The sequence below is a fragment of the Prunus mume genome, linkage group LG6 (genome assembly GCF_029339155.1).
Source record: "Prunus mume cultivar Tortuosa linkage group LG6, ASM2933915v1, whole genome shotgun sequence".
NCBI lineage: Eukaryota > Viridiplantae > Streptophyta > Magnoliopsida > Rosales > Rosaceae > Prunus > Prunus mume.
The window spans coordinates 2774328-2789282 of record NC_142703.1 but is presented as its reverse complement, the minus strand read 5'-3'; the positions used below and the strand labels follow the sequence as shown (position 1 = coordinate 2789282).

Genomic DNA, 14955 nt, shown 5'->3' with positions numbered 1-14955 from the left:
CATAGTGATGTTATGAGCCATCTTACAACTACGGGGTCAGTTGTAATATCCCTTCAAATTGTGCTAAATCATAAATAGCTCCCTTCGTTAACTCCATTTGTCAACCATATAGGCTAATACATGCATTAGTACGTTGCTAAACGAAGACCAACTGAATCATCATAAAGTTAATTAGACTGCATTCGACAGCAATATGGTTGCCAATGAGTATTTTGCTCAACTGGGATTACAGTCTCCAATTTGTTTAACATGTCATGACTTCAAAATCTCATGAATAAGAATTTGTTAAATTGTTAATAAAAAGAACATAAAAAATCTGGGAAAACCTCAAGCCCGCCTAGAACATTTGTATTTGAGCTTGTATCTCTATCTCTTTTCAGAAATCTGGCATGCATTGTTTTTTTTTTCTTTTTCCTCAACGGGGCATATCATCAGAAACCGTCAAACCATTGACACTGCAAGTATAAGCACCAATCTGACGGTGGTGGTTTTCAGACCTCCCAGTAAAAAATGCGGGTCGCTCAGGTTTGGAAAGACTAATAGTTTCAGTTTTCAGCATTAGAACAACTGATGACATGGTTGGCCTATTGTTTGCATCCTCTTGAACACACAATAGTCCAATGTGGATGTATCTCAAAAATTCATTTGGGCTGCATGAATCATTCAACAGTAGTGGGTCCATCAACTCCAACACCTTTCCTTCATTCCATAATTGCCAAGCCTGCAAGCAATAGTACTTTATTAAGGATGTAAGAGCACTACACTTTGAGAGCTACCAAAATAATGATTTGGACAATTACAATGTTGGATGGTTAAATTAGGGGACTGCTTGGCTCCTCTCATGAAAGGAATCATTTCTCTTTGGTGCAAATTACCGTTTGAAATTATATATATGCAAAAATAACTCATTAAAATAAAAAATTAATTTTTTCTGCATACGTATTAAACTGTGATTGGTAGATAAATAGGAACGATTACTTTTAAGGAAAGGAGGCTAGTACTCAAACTAAGTAATTACATACTTACATATGCTAGAAGAGTAGGTACACATTTGTCAAAACCCAAAAAGTTCCTTTTTCCTGTTATGATCTCGAGCAAGAGTATTCCAAAGCTAAAGACATCAGATTTTATGGAATACAGTCCCTCCATTGCATATTCTGGAGCCATGTAACCACTGGCATATCAAAATTAATACACTCAGATAAGAGTTTTAAGATATGAAAATTATCATACATTACTCTTCTTTGTGGTGCATCATATCTTAAAAAGTATATAGAGTTATATAAATTGGAACTTACAGAGTGCCAACAATTCTTTTGGTGTTTCCTTGAGTTTGACCATCAAGTCCAAACATTTTAGCCATGCCAAAATCTGATATTTTTGGATTCATATAGCCATCTAACAAGATGTTGCTAGCTTTCAAATCACGATGTATAACTCTAAGTCTAGAATCTTCATGAAGATATAAAATTCCTCGAGCAATTCCTCCTATTATAATGCAGCGTCTTAACCAATTCAGCTGCTCTCGTTTTGTGGGTTCTGCACAAACATTTATCAAACACATGTTACATTCAAGGTTGTACTAATTTACCACTTAGAACTATATATATATATATATATATATATATACAAACAAAGATACTCATGATATTCACAAACCAAATAGAAAGTGATCGAGACTTTTGTTGGATACATATTCATAGACAAGTAGGGTTTCTTCTCCTTCCAAGCAAAATCCCAGAAGCCTCACAAGATTTCTATGTTGAAGTTTGGCTACCAATACAACCTCATTCTGGAATTCTTGCACACCTTGTGTGGAGCTTTTTGATAGCCGTTTTACTGCTATTTCTTGTCCATTACCAAGTGTTCCCTACAAGGTTAATTGTATATAGTCATTTCCATTCTTCGATCATCTTAATTCAGAACTACATGATCTTCAAGCTAAGAATTTCTTATAAAGTACAAATTAAAAAATTATTTCTGCATGCAAAGAGATATCTTCATACCTTGAAAACTGCACCAAATCCTCCTTCACCTAATTTGTTGTTGTCTGAAAACTTGTTTGTGGCAGTTTCAATAGTTCCCAAATCAAATTGCAAGGACTCAACAGTCTTCATATCATTTCCATCTAAGCAAACATGAGTTTTCCAAGCGTTAGATGTATTTGAAAAGGTCTTAAGACTAAACTAAATCTTTTATTCAGTTTTTACCTTTTTTCTGTTGTTTTTTGGCTTGGTATTTCTCTCTGACTCTTCTTAATCTCTTCGGAAAGAAGCATCCGGCCACAATCACAACTAACACACAGAAAGCAACAGGACCAAGAGTACTAGCGATGATTATGAATGTGACTTTGCTTCGTCCTGCATGAACAAGAAGAAAAGGGCCAAAGAAAAATTGTCAAAACATTTATTAATCCATATATAATAAAACATTTAGTTGTAATAGAATATTTACCCGGTCTGGTCGATCAGAGGGGCAGATGGCGGAGGTGGCAGCGTTGGAGGCAAGGAGGGTGGAGGAGGGAGTGATGGCTCGGATGGAAGCGACCTTTTTGTGGAATTTGTCACCTCTTGGTAGAAGGAGTACATTTCGAACCTAACATTACAACTTGGATATAGAACTCGTCCTCCTTGCATACTCGGCTCCAACTGCGTCGAGCCTTTTTGGAGGCACGCATTGCAATCCGCGGCGGACAGGTCCTGCGTGCACTGCCCAAGGCTGTACACCGTAAACGAAATCAGGCTCGCCGAAACAGTTGCTTCTTCCGTCGCAAACTTGTCGCTGGCATTGGCTGCCTTGGGGACCAAGTTGTCCAAAGTCTTAACCAGCGCAACGTTAATCTCAGCTGGTTCCACCTGATACTGTGTCACATTCTTCTTGAAAGACCATACCAGCACAGGCGACGTGGCAGCCTCAGAATAGAAGGGCTGGTTTGAGTATCGTAGCATACAGTGGTCGTACCAAACCACGGCCTGTTGGTTGTCGGGACAGCGTACCAGCGCCTTCGAGATTGCGTTGGCCACGCATCCTTTGCAGACACGGGCAGACACATCACGGCGGCAGAGGAAGAGGCCGTAGGCGGTACCGACGGTGGCGTTGTAGAAGCCGGCGGTGTCGCTGCGGTTGGAGTTGGAGGAAATGGTTGAGAGGAGTTGGTTAAGATTGGATTTAAAGGTGGAGGTGGAGTGGCCAGCCAAAGTTGAGCAGTTATGGCCGATGTATTCAGCTTCAGTGGGGAAGCTAACGATAAGAATCGAGGAGAGAAAGTAGAAAAGGATCATTGTTTTTTATTAATCGGATATTTTGCATGGAAACTAAGGTGTGTGTATATATGAACATAACACAATCCGAATACACGCAGCTTGACACGAGTCTGAACAAGAACTAGGTCGTTGGCAGTTCTCTAAGAATTTTTGGTTCTAGTTCTAGGATCAACGACCAGAAGACTTGGCAATAAAACTATTATAATGATCACCTCAATATTATTGTGAATGTATGTCTATCAATAAAATTTCTTTATCAAGATCGATGACGAGGACATTGGGCAAGTCTCACTACTCACTTCAATGTTTCCGTGTGAAAAGTATCTGTCTTTGTTTTTTTGTTTTTGTTTTTAGTATATAGTTACAGAGGAAGTGGTTTCTCACACACAATCCACCGTATTCGAATTTGAGACCATTAATATACAAGACTCTTTAGTTAAAAACTTTGTCCCCAAAACATAAGTTGACTTTTAAAATTTAAAAAAAAAAAAAAAAAAGACGGTTTAAATACTAACCAAACTCCTACAAATTTAGACTATGTAGATATTAGTTTTTTAGACTGCCATTTTGATCTTGAGTCCTCAGCACCATGTGCCGCCACATGTCAACTGGCTAGAATTTTGTCTAGCCTAATTATTTTAAACCTAGTAGTTAATTGCTCACATTTTTTTAGTATGAAGATATATATATATATATTTTCTCTAATGCAGATGCCCGCATATCTGTTAAAATCCAAGCGTCCCCTTCGCAACTTGTGTTTTGCAGTTGGATTGGATTCCTGCCATTCCAAGTGGTACGCTCCTATATGTGTTTTATATGCTTTCTTCTTCTGCATCTGCACGTGTTCCCAAACCCCAAACCCATGATTTCTTATGTATAAAATGAATATTGGCAAATTATGGACCACTTGGAATTGCAGATATCCAATCTATCTGAAAAAACAAGTTGAAAAAAGCATAACCGGATTTTAACATCATGCATACATGAGAAAGACTATATGTATTATACAAACAATATTATACTCTAAACTAATCTAAACTAAGGGGAGGGAGATTCAAACTCGGATGCAGAGTGGGAATCACATTTGCTAAACTAATCTAAACTATAGGAAAGGGGATTCGAACTCAGTTGCAGAGTGGGGAGCACATCTGCTCTAGCGAACTTGGATAATATATGTCAAAACTGGAAAATATGGATAGGACAAGTTGAAAATATAGAGAGAATGAGAACAACACAAACATTTTATGATTTCTTCCACTTGTTTTCTTCCTATTTCACTTAACTCAATTATACAAGTAGTGTCTAACATTAATTACATAACTATCAACTAGGAAACAAGGTTTCCATAAAACAAGGTCTCCATGAGACAAGGAGAGAGAGTCCATGAAACAAGGAATTGTGTTTGGACTTGTATTTCACAAGATGACAACTAATCTAGTCATATGCTAACACTCCCCCTCAAGTTGGTGCATAAATGTTGCCAATGCCCAACTTGACCAGTGAGTTGTGGAATACTCTACTGGAAACTGCTTTTGTTAATATGTCGGCCAACTAGTCTTCTGACTTGACAAACGGAAGCTGAATTTCTTTGGCCTCAAGTTTCTGCTTAATGAAATGTCGATCCACTTCAACATGTTTAGTGCGATCATGTTGAACTGGATTGTGTGCAATGGATATTATAGCCTTGTTGTCACACTGCAGGTGCATTTCTTTGGTCATGCCTTTAAATTCGGCTTTTGCACTAGACAAGGTAACTACATTTTGTTTCTTGCTTCTCCAAGTAACCAAGTTACCTTCCACAAATGTGAAGTGCCCTGATGTTGATCATCTATCAATGATATTCCCCGCCCAATCTGCATCAGTATAACCATTGATATTTAGATGATCATTTTTAGAAAACATAAGTCCTTTTCCTGGTGTCGACTTTAAATATTTAAGAATCCGAAGAACCGCATCCATATGGTCTTCACTTGGACAAGGCATAAACTGACTAGCAACACTTACAGAGCATACACGATGTCGGGTCAGGTATGTGACAAGTAGATCAATTGCCCCACTAATCTTTGATATCTTTCTTCGTTAGTGGGTACTTGATCGGGATACTCTCCAGGACAGTGATTTTGGACAATTGGAGTGTCCTGGGTTTGCAATCTAGCATTCCTGTTTTTGCCAATAAATCTAGAACATATTTTCTTTGGGAGAGAAATATGCCTTGCTTTGATTGAGCAACTTCAATGCCCAAGAAGTACTTGAGTCCACCAAGGTTCTTCATTTCAAACTTTTTTGCCAAACAGTTGTATAGTTGAGAGATTGCCTGCTTATCATTCCCATTAATAATCATATCATCAACATAGATTATTAGAGTTGTTACCTTTCCTTCTTGATGTTTCAAGAACAGAGTATGGTCGGAGTTACTCTACTTAAAACCGTAATTCTTCATTGCCAAGGTAAATCGCCCGAATCATGCCTGGGGAGACTGCTTCAATCCGTACAATGCCTTTCGTAATCTGCACACCACATTAGCAGGAGTAGATGTAACATACCATGTATACTTCTTCTGTGAGTTCTCCATGCAAAAAGACATTCTTCACATCAAATTGGTGGAGAGGCTAGTCAAGATTTGCTGCAATGGACAATATCACTCTAATGGTGTTGAGTTTTGCAATAGGGGCAAAGGTTTCTTCATAGTGGATACCATAAGTCCATGTGTATCCCTTTGCCACTACCCTTGCTTTATAGCTTTCAATAGACCCACTAGCCTTGTATTTTAGAGTGAACACCCATATGCATCCAACAGTCCTCTTTCCTTGAGGTAATTTTTCCAATGTCCATGTCTGATTTTTCTCTAGAGCCTTCATCTCCTCTTTCATTACTTGAATCCATTTTGAACCTTTCAATGCTTCAGTCACTTTTGTTGGAATATGAATTGCGGATAATTGATATATAAATTCTTTCAGAGGTTCATATAATTCTTCAGTAGAAACATAGTTTGCAATTGGAAACTTCGATGCTTTACCATTATCCGAGGAATATAGAGTTGGCAATTTTTCACGATTCTGTCTAACAAATAATTGGTATCTAATAGAGTCATCAACTAAATTAGTAGATATAGTAGAAGCACTTACCTCAGGATTATTATTAGGAGATTGATCAGCGGGTACTCAGGTATGAGGGGGTCTTCGTCACAATCGCCGATGTATTCAAAAATGTCATGCTTTCTGCTTTTAGGAGATTGGTCACTGAGCTCCTCGCGACTGATCTTTTCTCGGCATGTTTTATCTTCTAGATCATTGCTTCGAGGCGACCGATTGCTGGGCTCCTTGCGACCGGTCATTTTTAGGCAAGTCACATTTGCTTGCTCACTACTTCGAAATGATCGGTCGCTGGGCTCCTCTCGACCGGTCGTTTTTGGGTAGATTACATTTTCTGGATAACTGCTTTGAGATGACCAGAGACCGGTCGTTTTGCTATAGTCTTAAATTTCTTGATTTCCGAGAGTCTCCTTGCTCACTGCTTTTCTTTGTATCTCCCTATGAGGCGAAGAGTTGGACATTAGGTCATGGAAGACCATCTCAGATTCCATAAAAGTGACATTCAAAGTAACATAGGTACGACAACTAGAGGAGTAATATCACCGATATCCCTTCTGATGAGCAGCATAACCTATAGAAACATATCGGAGAGCACATGGATCAAGTTTGCCACGTTGATTTTTATGGAGGTGGATGAATGCCACGTAGCCAAAGACTCGGGGCAAAAGCATATGAACGTAGGGCAAGGGCCCACGGTGGGCAAGTGCTTGCAACGGAGTTTGGAAGTTCAAAACTTTGGAAGGCATTTGATTGATGAGGTAGACTGCCGTAACTATAGATCATCCTAATTGTGGTGAGGAACATGAGCTCCAATCAGAAGGGAACATGCCATCTCAAGAAGATGTCGGTTTTTCCGTTCCGCAACACCATTTTGTTTAGGAGTATGAGGACAAGTGGTATCATGGATAATGCCGTTCATTTGGAAGTAAGTTTGAAAGTCATGGTTGTTATATTCGCCCTTATTGTCGGAGCGAATGATCTAAATCTTGGCATAGAATTGAGTTTCAATTTTCTTGTGAAATGACTAGAATATAGGAAACACATCAGTTTTATGTTTCATCATGAAGAGCCAGGTCATGCGGGTACAATCATCTACAAACGTGATAAACCACCGGAATCTAGAAGTAGTGGAGATAAGTGAAGGACCCCAAACATCAGAATGGATCAAAGCAAATGGAGTAACACTTGTATTCGTACTTAAGGGATAAGAGACTCTGTGGCTCTTGGCTAGGATACAAATATCACATTGGAAATCAGTAGTACAAGAACTAGAAAACAAATCCGGAAATAAATGTTGCATATAGCCAAAAGATGGATGCCCCAAACATCAATGCCATAGCCAAAGTTGGTGATCCTTCTGGGCCAATGAGTGCTTCACACTATGTGCCTTTCTCACGCTGAAATCATCCACATAGTACAACCCCCCTTCTTAGTACCACGACCAACGATCTCCTTGGTGAGAATATCCCAGAACAAACAAAAGTTGGGATACACGAATACATAACAATTTAGTTGCTCAGTAGCTTGGCCAACAAACATCGATTTTATTAAACAATGACGGAACAAGCAAAGTATTCAGAAGAGAAAGGGATGGAGAAAGGGCAATAGTTCCAGCGCCGATCATAGGGAAGGTGACACCATTTTCATTGGCAATACTTGTTCGTTGTGGTGTGGTTGTACTCAGAAAATCGGTTGGATCAAACGTCATATGGTCAGTGCCTCCTAAATCAATAATACAACTAGTGGAGTCACTTGTATAATATGTATGAATTGCATATCTACAGTTACCTGAGTCATTGAGAGTCTGGGAGCTATTTTCGGGCGCTGGGATAGATCCTTCATGAGGAATTAAAGTGAGCGGAGGATCCATAGTGACACGGGCTGTAACATCCCACATCGACTAACGGAGAAGGGGTAATGTGCTTTATATGTACATGCCCGCCTCTATCTAGCACAAGGCCTTTTGGGAGCTCATTGGCTTCGGAGTCATGGGAACTCCGAAGTTAAGTGAGTTGAGGCTGGAGCAATCACAGGATGGGTGACCACTGGGAAGTTGCTCGTGAGTTCCCAGAACCAAAACCTTGAAAGCAGAAGGGGGGCCTAAAGCGAACAATATCGTGCTACGGCAGAGCCGGTCTCGGGATGTGACAATTTGGTATTAGAGCCACTATGTCGTGTGGTGCGAGTGTGCCGACGAGGACATCGGGCCTCTAAAGGGGTTGGATTGTAATATCCCACATCAACCAACGGAGAAGGGGTGATGTGCCTTATATGTACATACCCGCCTCCATCTAGCACGAGGTCTTTTGGGAGCTCACTGGCTTCAGAGTCATGAGAACTTCAAAGTTAAGCGAGTTAGGGCTAAAGCAATCCCAGGATAGTTGACCCACTGGGAAGTTATTCGTGAGTTCCCAGAAACAAAATCGTGAGGGCAGAGAGGGGGGCTCAAAGCGGACAATATAGTGCTACAGCAGAGCCGGTCCCAGGATGTGACACTGCAGCATGGCTTAATCCTCGAGCAAGTTTATGAGCCTTGACACCTTCCTACCAATCTGGATAGCCATACAACTTAAAATAGGTTTCTCAAGTATGCTTCGGGTTCCCGCAGTGAGTGCAACCACTTCCGTCTAGAAGCCTTGGGTCGAGAAGGTGAAACAGTCTTGTTGGCAAATGGCTGCAGCTGAAGAAGAGTAGCAACTTGGGAATTAGATGCTAGAACTGGGCGAGATGATCGGTGCCTTCCTTTTGTAGGAAACGAACTCATCTGGAGCACGTCACTTCGGGCTTTGTCCAATTGATCATCCAAAAAGATGTAAACTCGATCTTCCTGGATGATATCGTTGTATTTCTTGATATCAGATTCATACTCCATCTTGTTCGGATGACGAAAATCAATTTCTCACCATAAGCCTTGGAGATCATTATAGTAAGTTTCAATCGAACCCCTCCTCCCTTATTGCATACGGGAGATTCACCTTTTAATATCATACACTTGAGAAGTGTCAGTGCCATCAAAGTAAGTTTCAATCGAATAAAGTTGTCAATTAATCTTGGTTCTAGAGAATTAATTAGCCATCCTTTCACAATTACATTCTTTGTTCGCCATCGATTGAATGTTGAGTCTATCTAAGAAGGTGCTGGGAGTTCGCCAATGAGATATCCCAGCTTGTCTTTGCCAACAACATACATCCTGAATAACTTGAGACCATAAGGCATAGTTGGAGCCATCCAACTTAATGCCAATTTGTGCAGCAAAGGTTTCATAAGTAATAGTCAGGGTTGAAGTCGAAGTTGATGTCGGTACTTGTGTCTTCAAGAATTCAGCCATTTGAGTAGCAAATTCGGTGAAGGTAGGTTGAGAATGAGTAGCAGGATCGATGGTGTGCTACTTCCGAGATGGAAAAAACCATCTTCCCCCATGACAGCAACAAAGATTCAAGACTATAGTAAGCAAGATTGCGACTCTGATACCATGTCAAAACTGGAAAATATGGATAGAACAAGTGGAAAATATAGAGAGAATGAGAACAACACAAACATTTTCTTATTTCTTCAACTTGTTTTCTTCCTATTTCACTTAACTCATTTATACAAGTAGTATTTTACATTAATTACATAACTATCAACTAGGAAACAAGGTCTCCATGAGATAAGGAGAGAAGAGATAGTCCTCCATGAAACAAAGGTTCCATGAAACAAGGAATTGTGTTTGGACTTGTGTTTCACAAGATGACAACTAATCTAGTCATAAGCTAACAATATATATTTATTAAAGGCTTAATATCACAAAATATCTATAAAGTTTACGAAACTATCATATTGCATCCTTAATGTTTTTTTTTTTTTGGTCATTCGTGATCCTCAAGGTTAGTATGTGTGATCACAAATGGTCCTTGCCGATAGGTTCCGTCAAAAACTCTGTTAGTCATGACATATATATATATATATGGTCCCTGTGAATTTTTTTAATTTTTTAATTTAAAATTCATAAAATTTTGGTTTTCTTTTTTAAATTATTTAAAAATATATATTGCATTTTAAATACACGTGACACTATATTTTGAAGATGTGAGCTCCACATATATGCCACATCAACAAACTAATGAAGTTTTAAAAAATAATTTAAAATTCATAAAAATTTAAAAATGAAAAAAAACCAAGGGTTTATGTTTCATAAATGGGGTTCATTTTTTAAATTATTTTTTAAATTTTTGAATTTATAAATTATTTTAAAAAAAACTCCATAAGTTTGTTCATGTGGCATATATATATGGAGCCCACATCTACTAAATTATAGTATCACGTGTATTTAAAATACAATATATAGTTTTAAATAATTTAAAATTCATACAATTTAAAAAAGAAAACCAATAGTTCCAGTAAAAAAATGCAGGTCGCTCAGATTTTTTTTTTTTGGGTCAAGGGAAAATCTATTCATTAATAATGGGAAACATTACAAAATGAGAAAAACTCAATCCAAATGTAGGCCAACACCAACAAATAAAGCAGACCCAAAGATACAAAGCCAAAAAATAGCAAAGCCCATAAAACCTAGATCTAGAACAGGAGCAACTGCACCACAAAGCAAGCCAACAACACCACCAAAGCAGATCCACCACCACCATGGAGAAGTAATCGATACCAAGGGGTACCAAAGAGGCCTACCGAAGATGGGGGTGAGCAAGCCACCGGTGCGGAAGCGCTCCCATAATCCAAGAGTTAAGTGCAGTATGCACTTTAATAGCCACAGACCACCACACACCACCGAGGAAGAACAACAGGAGCGGTGGAAGCAGAACTGAGGAGCAAAAGGTGGTGGTTGAAAAATGGCGATGAGACGAAGTCGCTGGCCAAGGATGGGCGACATCACAACGGAGAAAAGACGAGGATAGTGTAGATGTAAGAAGTGAAGGGTGGAAAGTGAAGGTGGTTGGGGAAGAAATGAGAGGGAGAGATGGTCTCTCAAGTTTGGAAAGACTAATAGTTTCAGTTTTCAGCATTAGAACCACCGATGACATGGTTGGCCTATTGTTTGCATCCTCTTGAACACACAATAGTCCAATGTGGATGTATCTCAAAAATTCATTTAGGCTGCATGAATCTTTCAATAATAGTGGATACATCAACTCCAACACCTTCCCTTCATTCCATAATTTCCAAGCCTTCAAGCAATAGTACTTTATTAAGGATGTAAAGAGCACTACACTTTGAGAGCTACCAAAATAATGATTTGGACAACAATGTTGGATAGTTAACTTAGGGGACTGCTTGGCTCCTCTCCTGAAAGGAATCGTTTCTCTTTGGTGCAAATTACTGTTTGAAATTATATATATACAACAATAACGCATTAAAAATTAAAAAATTAATTTTTTTTGCATACGTATTAAACTGTAATTGGTAGATAACTAGGAACGATTACTTTTAAGGAAAGGAGGCTAGCTAGTATTCAAACTAAGTAATTACATACTTACATATGCTAGAAGAGTAGGTACACATTCTTGAAACCTAAAAAGTTCCTTTTTCCTGTTATGATCTCAAGCAAGAGTATTCCGAAGCCAAAGACATCAGATTTTATGGAATACAATCCCTCCATTGCATATTCTGGAGCCATGTAACCATTGGCATATCAAAATTAATGCACTCACATAAGAGTTTTAAAATATAAAAATTATCATACATTATTCTTCTTTGTGGTGCATCATATCACAAAAAGTATATAAAGTTATATAAATTGGAACTTACAGAGTACCGACAATTCTTTTTATGTTTCCTTGAGTTTGACCATCAAGTAGAAACATTTTAGCCATGCCAAAATCTGATATTTTTGGATTCATATCGCCATCTAATAAGATGTTGCTGGCTTTCAAATCACGATGCATATCTCTAAGTCTAGATAGAATCTTCATGAAGATATAAAATTCCTCGAGCAATTCCTCCTATTATAATGCAGCGTCTCAACCAATTCAGCTGCTATCGTTTTGTGGGTTCTACACAAACATTTATCAAACACATGTTACATTCAAGGTTGAATTAATTTACCACTTAGAACTATATATATATATATATATATATATATATATATATTGACAAACAAAGATACTCATGATATTCACAAACCAAATAGAAAGTGATCGAGACTTTTGTTGGATACATGAATTCATAGACAAGTAGGGTTTCTTCTCCTTCCAAGCAAAATCCCAGAAGCCTCACAAGATTTCTATGTTGAAGTTTGGCTACCAATACAACCTCATTCTGGAATTCTTGCACACCTTGTGTGGAGCTTTTTGATAGCCGTTTTACTGCTATTTCTTGTCCATTACCAAGTGTTCCCTACAAGGTTAATTATATATAGTCATTTCCATTCTTCGATCATCTTAATTCAGAACTACATGATCTTCAAGCTAAGAATTTCTAATAAAGTACAAATAGTAAAAAGTTATTCTCTACATGCAAAGAGGTATCTTCATACCTTGAAAACTGCACCAAATCCTCCTTCACCTAATTTGTTGTTGTCTGAAAACTTGTTTGTGGCAGTTTCAATAGTTCCCAAATCAAATTGCAAGGACTCAACAGTCTTCATATCATTTCCAACTAAGCAAATATGAGTTTAACAAGTGATTAGATGTACTAGAAAAGGTCTTAAGAAAACGAAGGAATTAATGATCTCTTGCGTTCCAAGACTAGACTAAATCTTTTATTCAGTTTTTACCTTTTTTCTGTTGTTTTTTGGCTTGGTATTTCTCTCTGACTCTTCTCAGTCTCTTGGGAAAGAAGCATCCGGCCACAATTACAACGAACACACAGAAAGAAACAGGACCAAGAGTACTAGCGATGATTATGAATGTGACTTTGCTTCGTCCTGTATGAACAAGAAGAAAAGTGCCAAAGGAAGATTGCCAAAACATTTATTAATTCCCCTCTAACAATTGCAAGTCTTTTTCTTTTTCCTTCGATCAGATTTATGTTTTTTTAGCCAACTAGCTTTTAGTCTAGATTTATGTTCTAATCTTCCCTTGTTATTATTTTTTATTTATTTATAAAAAAAAGACTTATTAGTAAGATAATAAGTCAATGTAGTAAAAACAAAATGTTCATATCAATCCATATATAATAAAACATTAATAGTTGTAATAGAATATTTACCAGGTCTGGTCGACAGAGGCGCAGATGGCGTAGAGGTGGCAGCGATGGAGGCAAGGCGGGTGGAGGCAGGGAGTGATGGCTCGGGTGCAAGCGATGGTTTTGTGGTACTTGTCACCTCTTGGTAGAAGGGGTACAATTCGAACCTAACATTACAACTTGGATATAGAACTCGTCCTCCTTGCTTACTCCGGCACCAACTGCGTCGCCCCTTCCCGGAGGCAGGCATTGCAATCCGCGGCAGACAGGTCCTGCGTGCACTGCCCGAGGCTGTACACCGTATACAACGAATCAGGTCCGCCGTAATAGTTGCTTTTTCCGTCGCAAACTTGTCGGTGGCGTTGGCTGCCTTGGGGACCAAGTTGTCCAAAATCGTAACCAGCACATCGTTAAGCTCAGCTGGTTCCGCCACGTACTTTGTCAAATCCCGCGGGCTCCAGGCTGTCATATTAGGAGACGTGGCAGCCTCAGAATAGAAGGGCTGGTTTGAGTAGCGTAGCATGCAGTCGTCGTACCAAACCACGGCCTGTTGGTTGTCGGGACAGCGTAGGAGCGCCTCCGAGGTTGCGTTGGCCACGCATTCTTCGCAGACACGGGCAGACACATCACGGACGGCAGAGGAAGAGGCCGTAGGCGGTGCCGACTGTGGCGTTGTAGAAGCCTGCGGTGTCGTTGCGGTTGGAGTTGGAGGAAAGGGTTGAGAGGAGCTGGTTAAGATTGGATTTAAAGGTGGAGGTGGAGTTGCCAGCCAAAGTTGAGCAGTTATGGCCGATGTATGCAGCTTCAGTGGGGAAGCTAACAATAAGCATGGAGGAGAGAAAGTAGAAAAGGATCATTTTTTTTTATTAATCGGATATTTTGCATGGAAACTAAGGTGTGTATATAAACATAACAAAATCCCAACAATACGCGCAGCTTGACTTGAATCTAAACAAGAACTAGGTCGTTGGCAGTTCTCTAAGAATTTTTGGCTCTACTTCTAGAATCAACGACCAGAAAGACTTGGCAATAAAACTATTATAATGATCACATCAATATTATTACGAAAATGAATGTATGTCTATCAATACAATTTCTTCATCGAGGACATTGACCCTAAAATCGCGCTACTCACTTCAATGTTTCCGTGTGTTGAAAAGTATCTGTCTGTGTGTTGAAAAGTATCTGTCTTTGTGTTTTTTTATTTTTGTGTCTGTGTTTCTCACATACAATGTTAGAACCTGATATCACTAGTATGCAAGACCCTTTAGTTAAAAACTTTGTCCCCAAACTATAAGTTGTCTTTTTTTAAATTAAAAAAAAGGGTTTAAATAATACTAACCAAACTCCTAAAAATTTAGACTACGTAGATATTAGTTTTTTAGACTGCCAATTTGATCTTGAGTCCTCAGCACCATGTGCCGCCACATGTCATCTGGCTAGAATTTTGTATAGCCTAGTTATTTTAAACCTAGTAGTTA

At 38.9% G+C, this 14955-nt stretch overlaps 1 protein-coding gene and 1 pseudogene across 1 annotated transcript; both read right to left on the bottom strand.

Moving 5' to 3' along the window:
- Window positions 1-415: 415 nt before the first annotated feature.
- LOC148915823 (cysteine-rich receptor-like protein kinase 10) lies at window positions 416-3281 on the bottom strand. The gene is made up of 7 exons (XM_089054471.1): window positions 2533-3281; window positions 2211-2353; window positions 2007-2128; window positions 1660-1870; window positions 1299-1539; window positions 1027-1174; window positions 416-721 (listed from the first exon to the last, which is right to left on the bottom strand). Exons 1-7 carry the CDS (start codon window positions 3279-3281, stop codon window positions 416-418), a joined length of 1920 nt encoding a protein of 639 aa, XP_088910597.1.
- Window positions 3282-11016: 7735 nt separating this feature from the next.
- On the bottom strand, window positions 11017-14332 carry LOC148915822 (cysteine-rich receptor-like protein kinase 15; annotated as a pseudogene).
- Window positions 14333-14955: the final 623 nt, after the last annotated feature.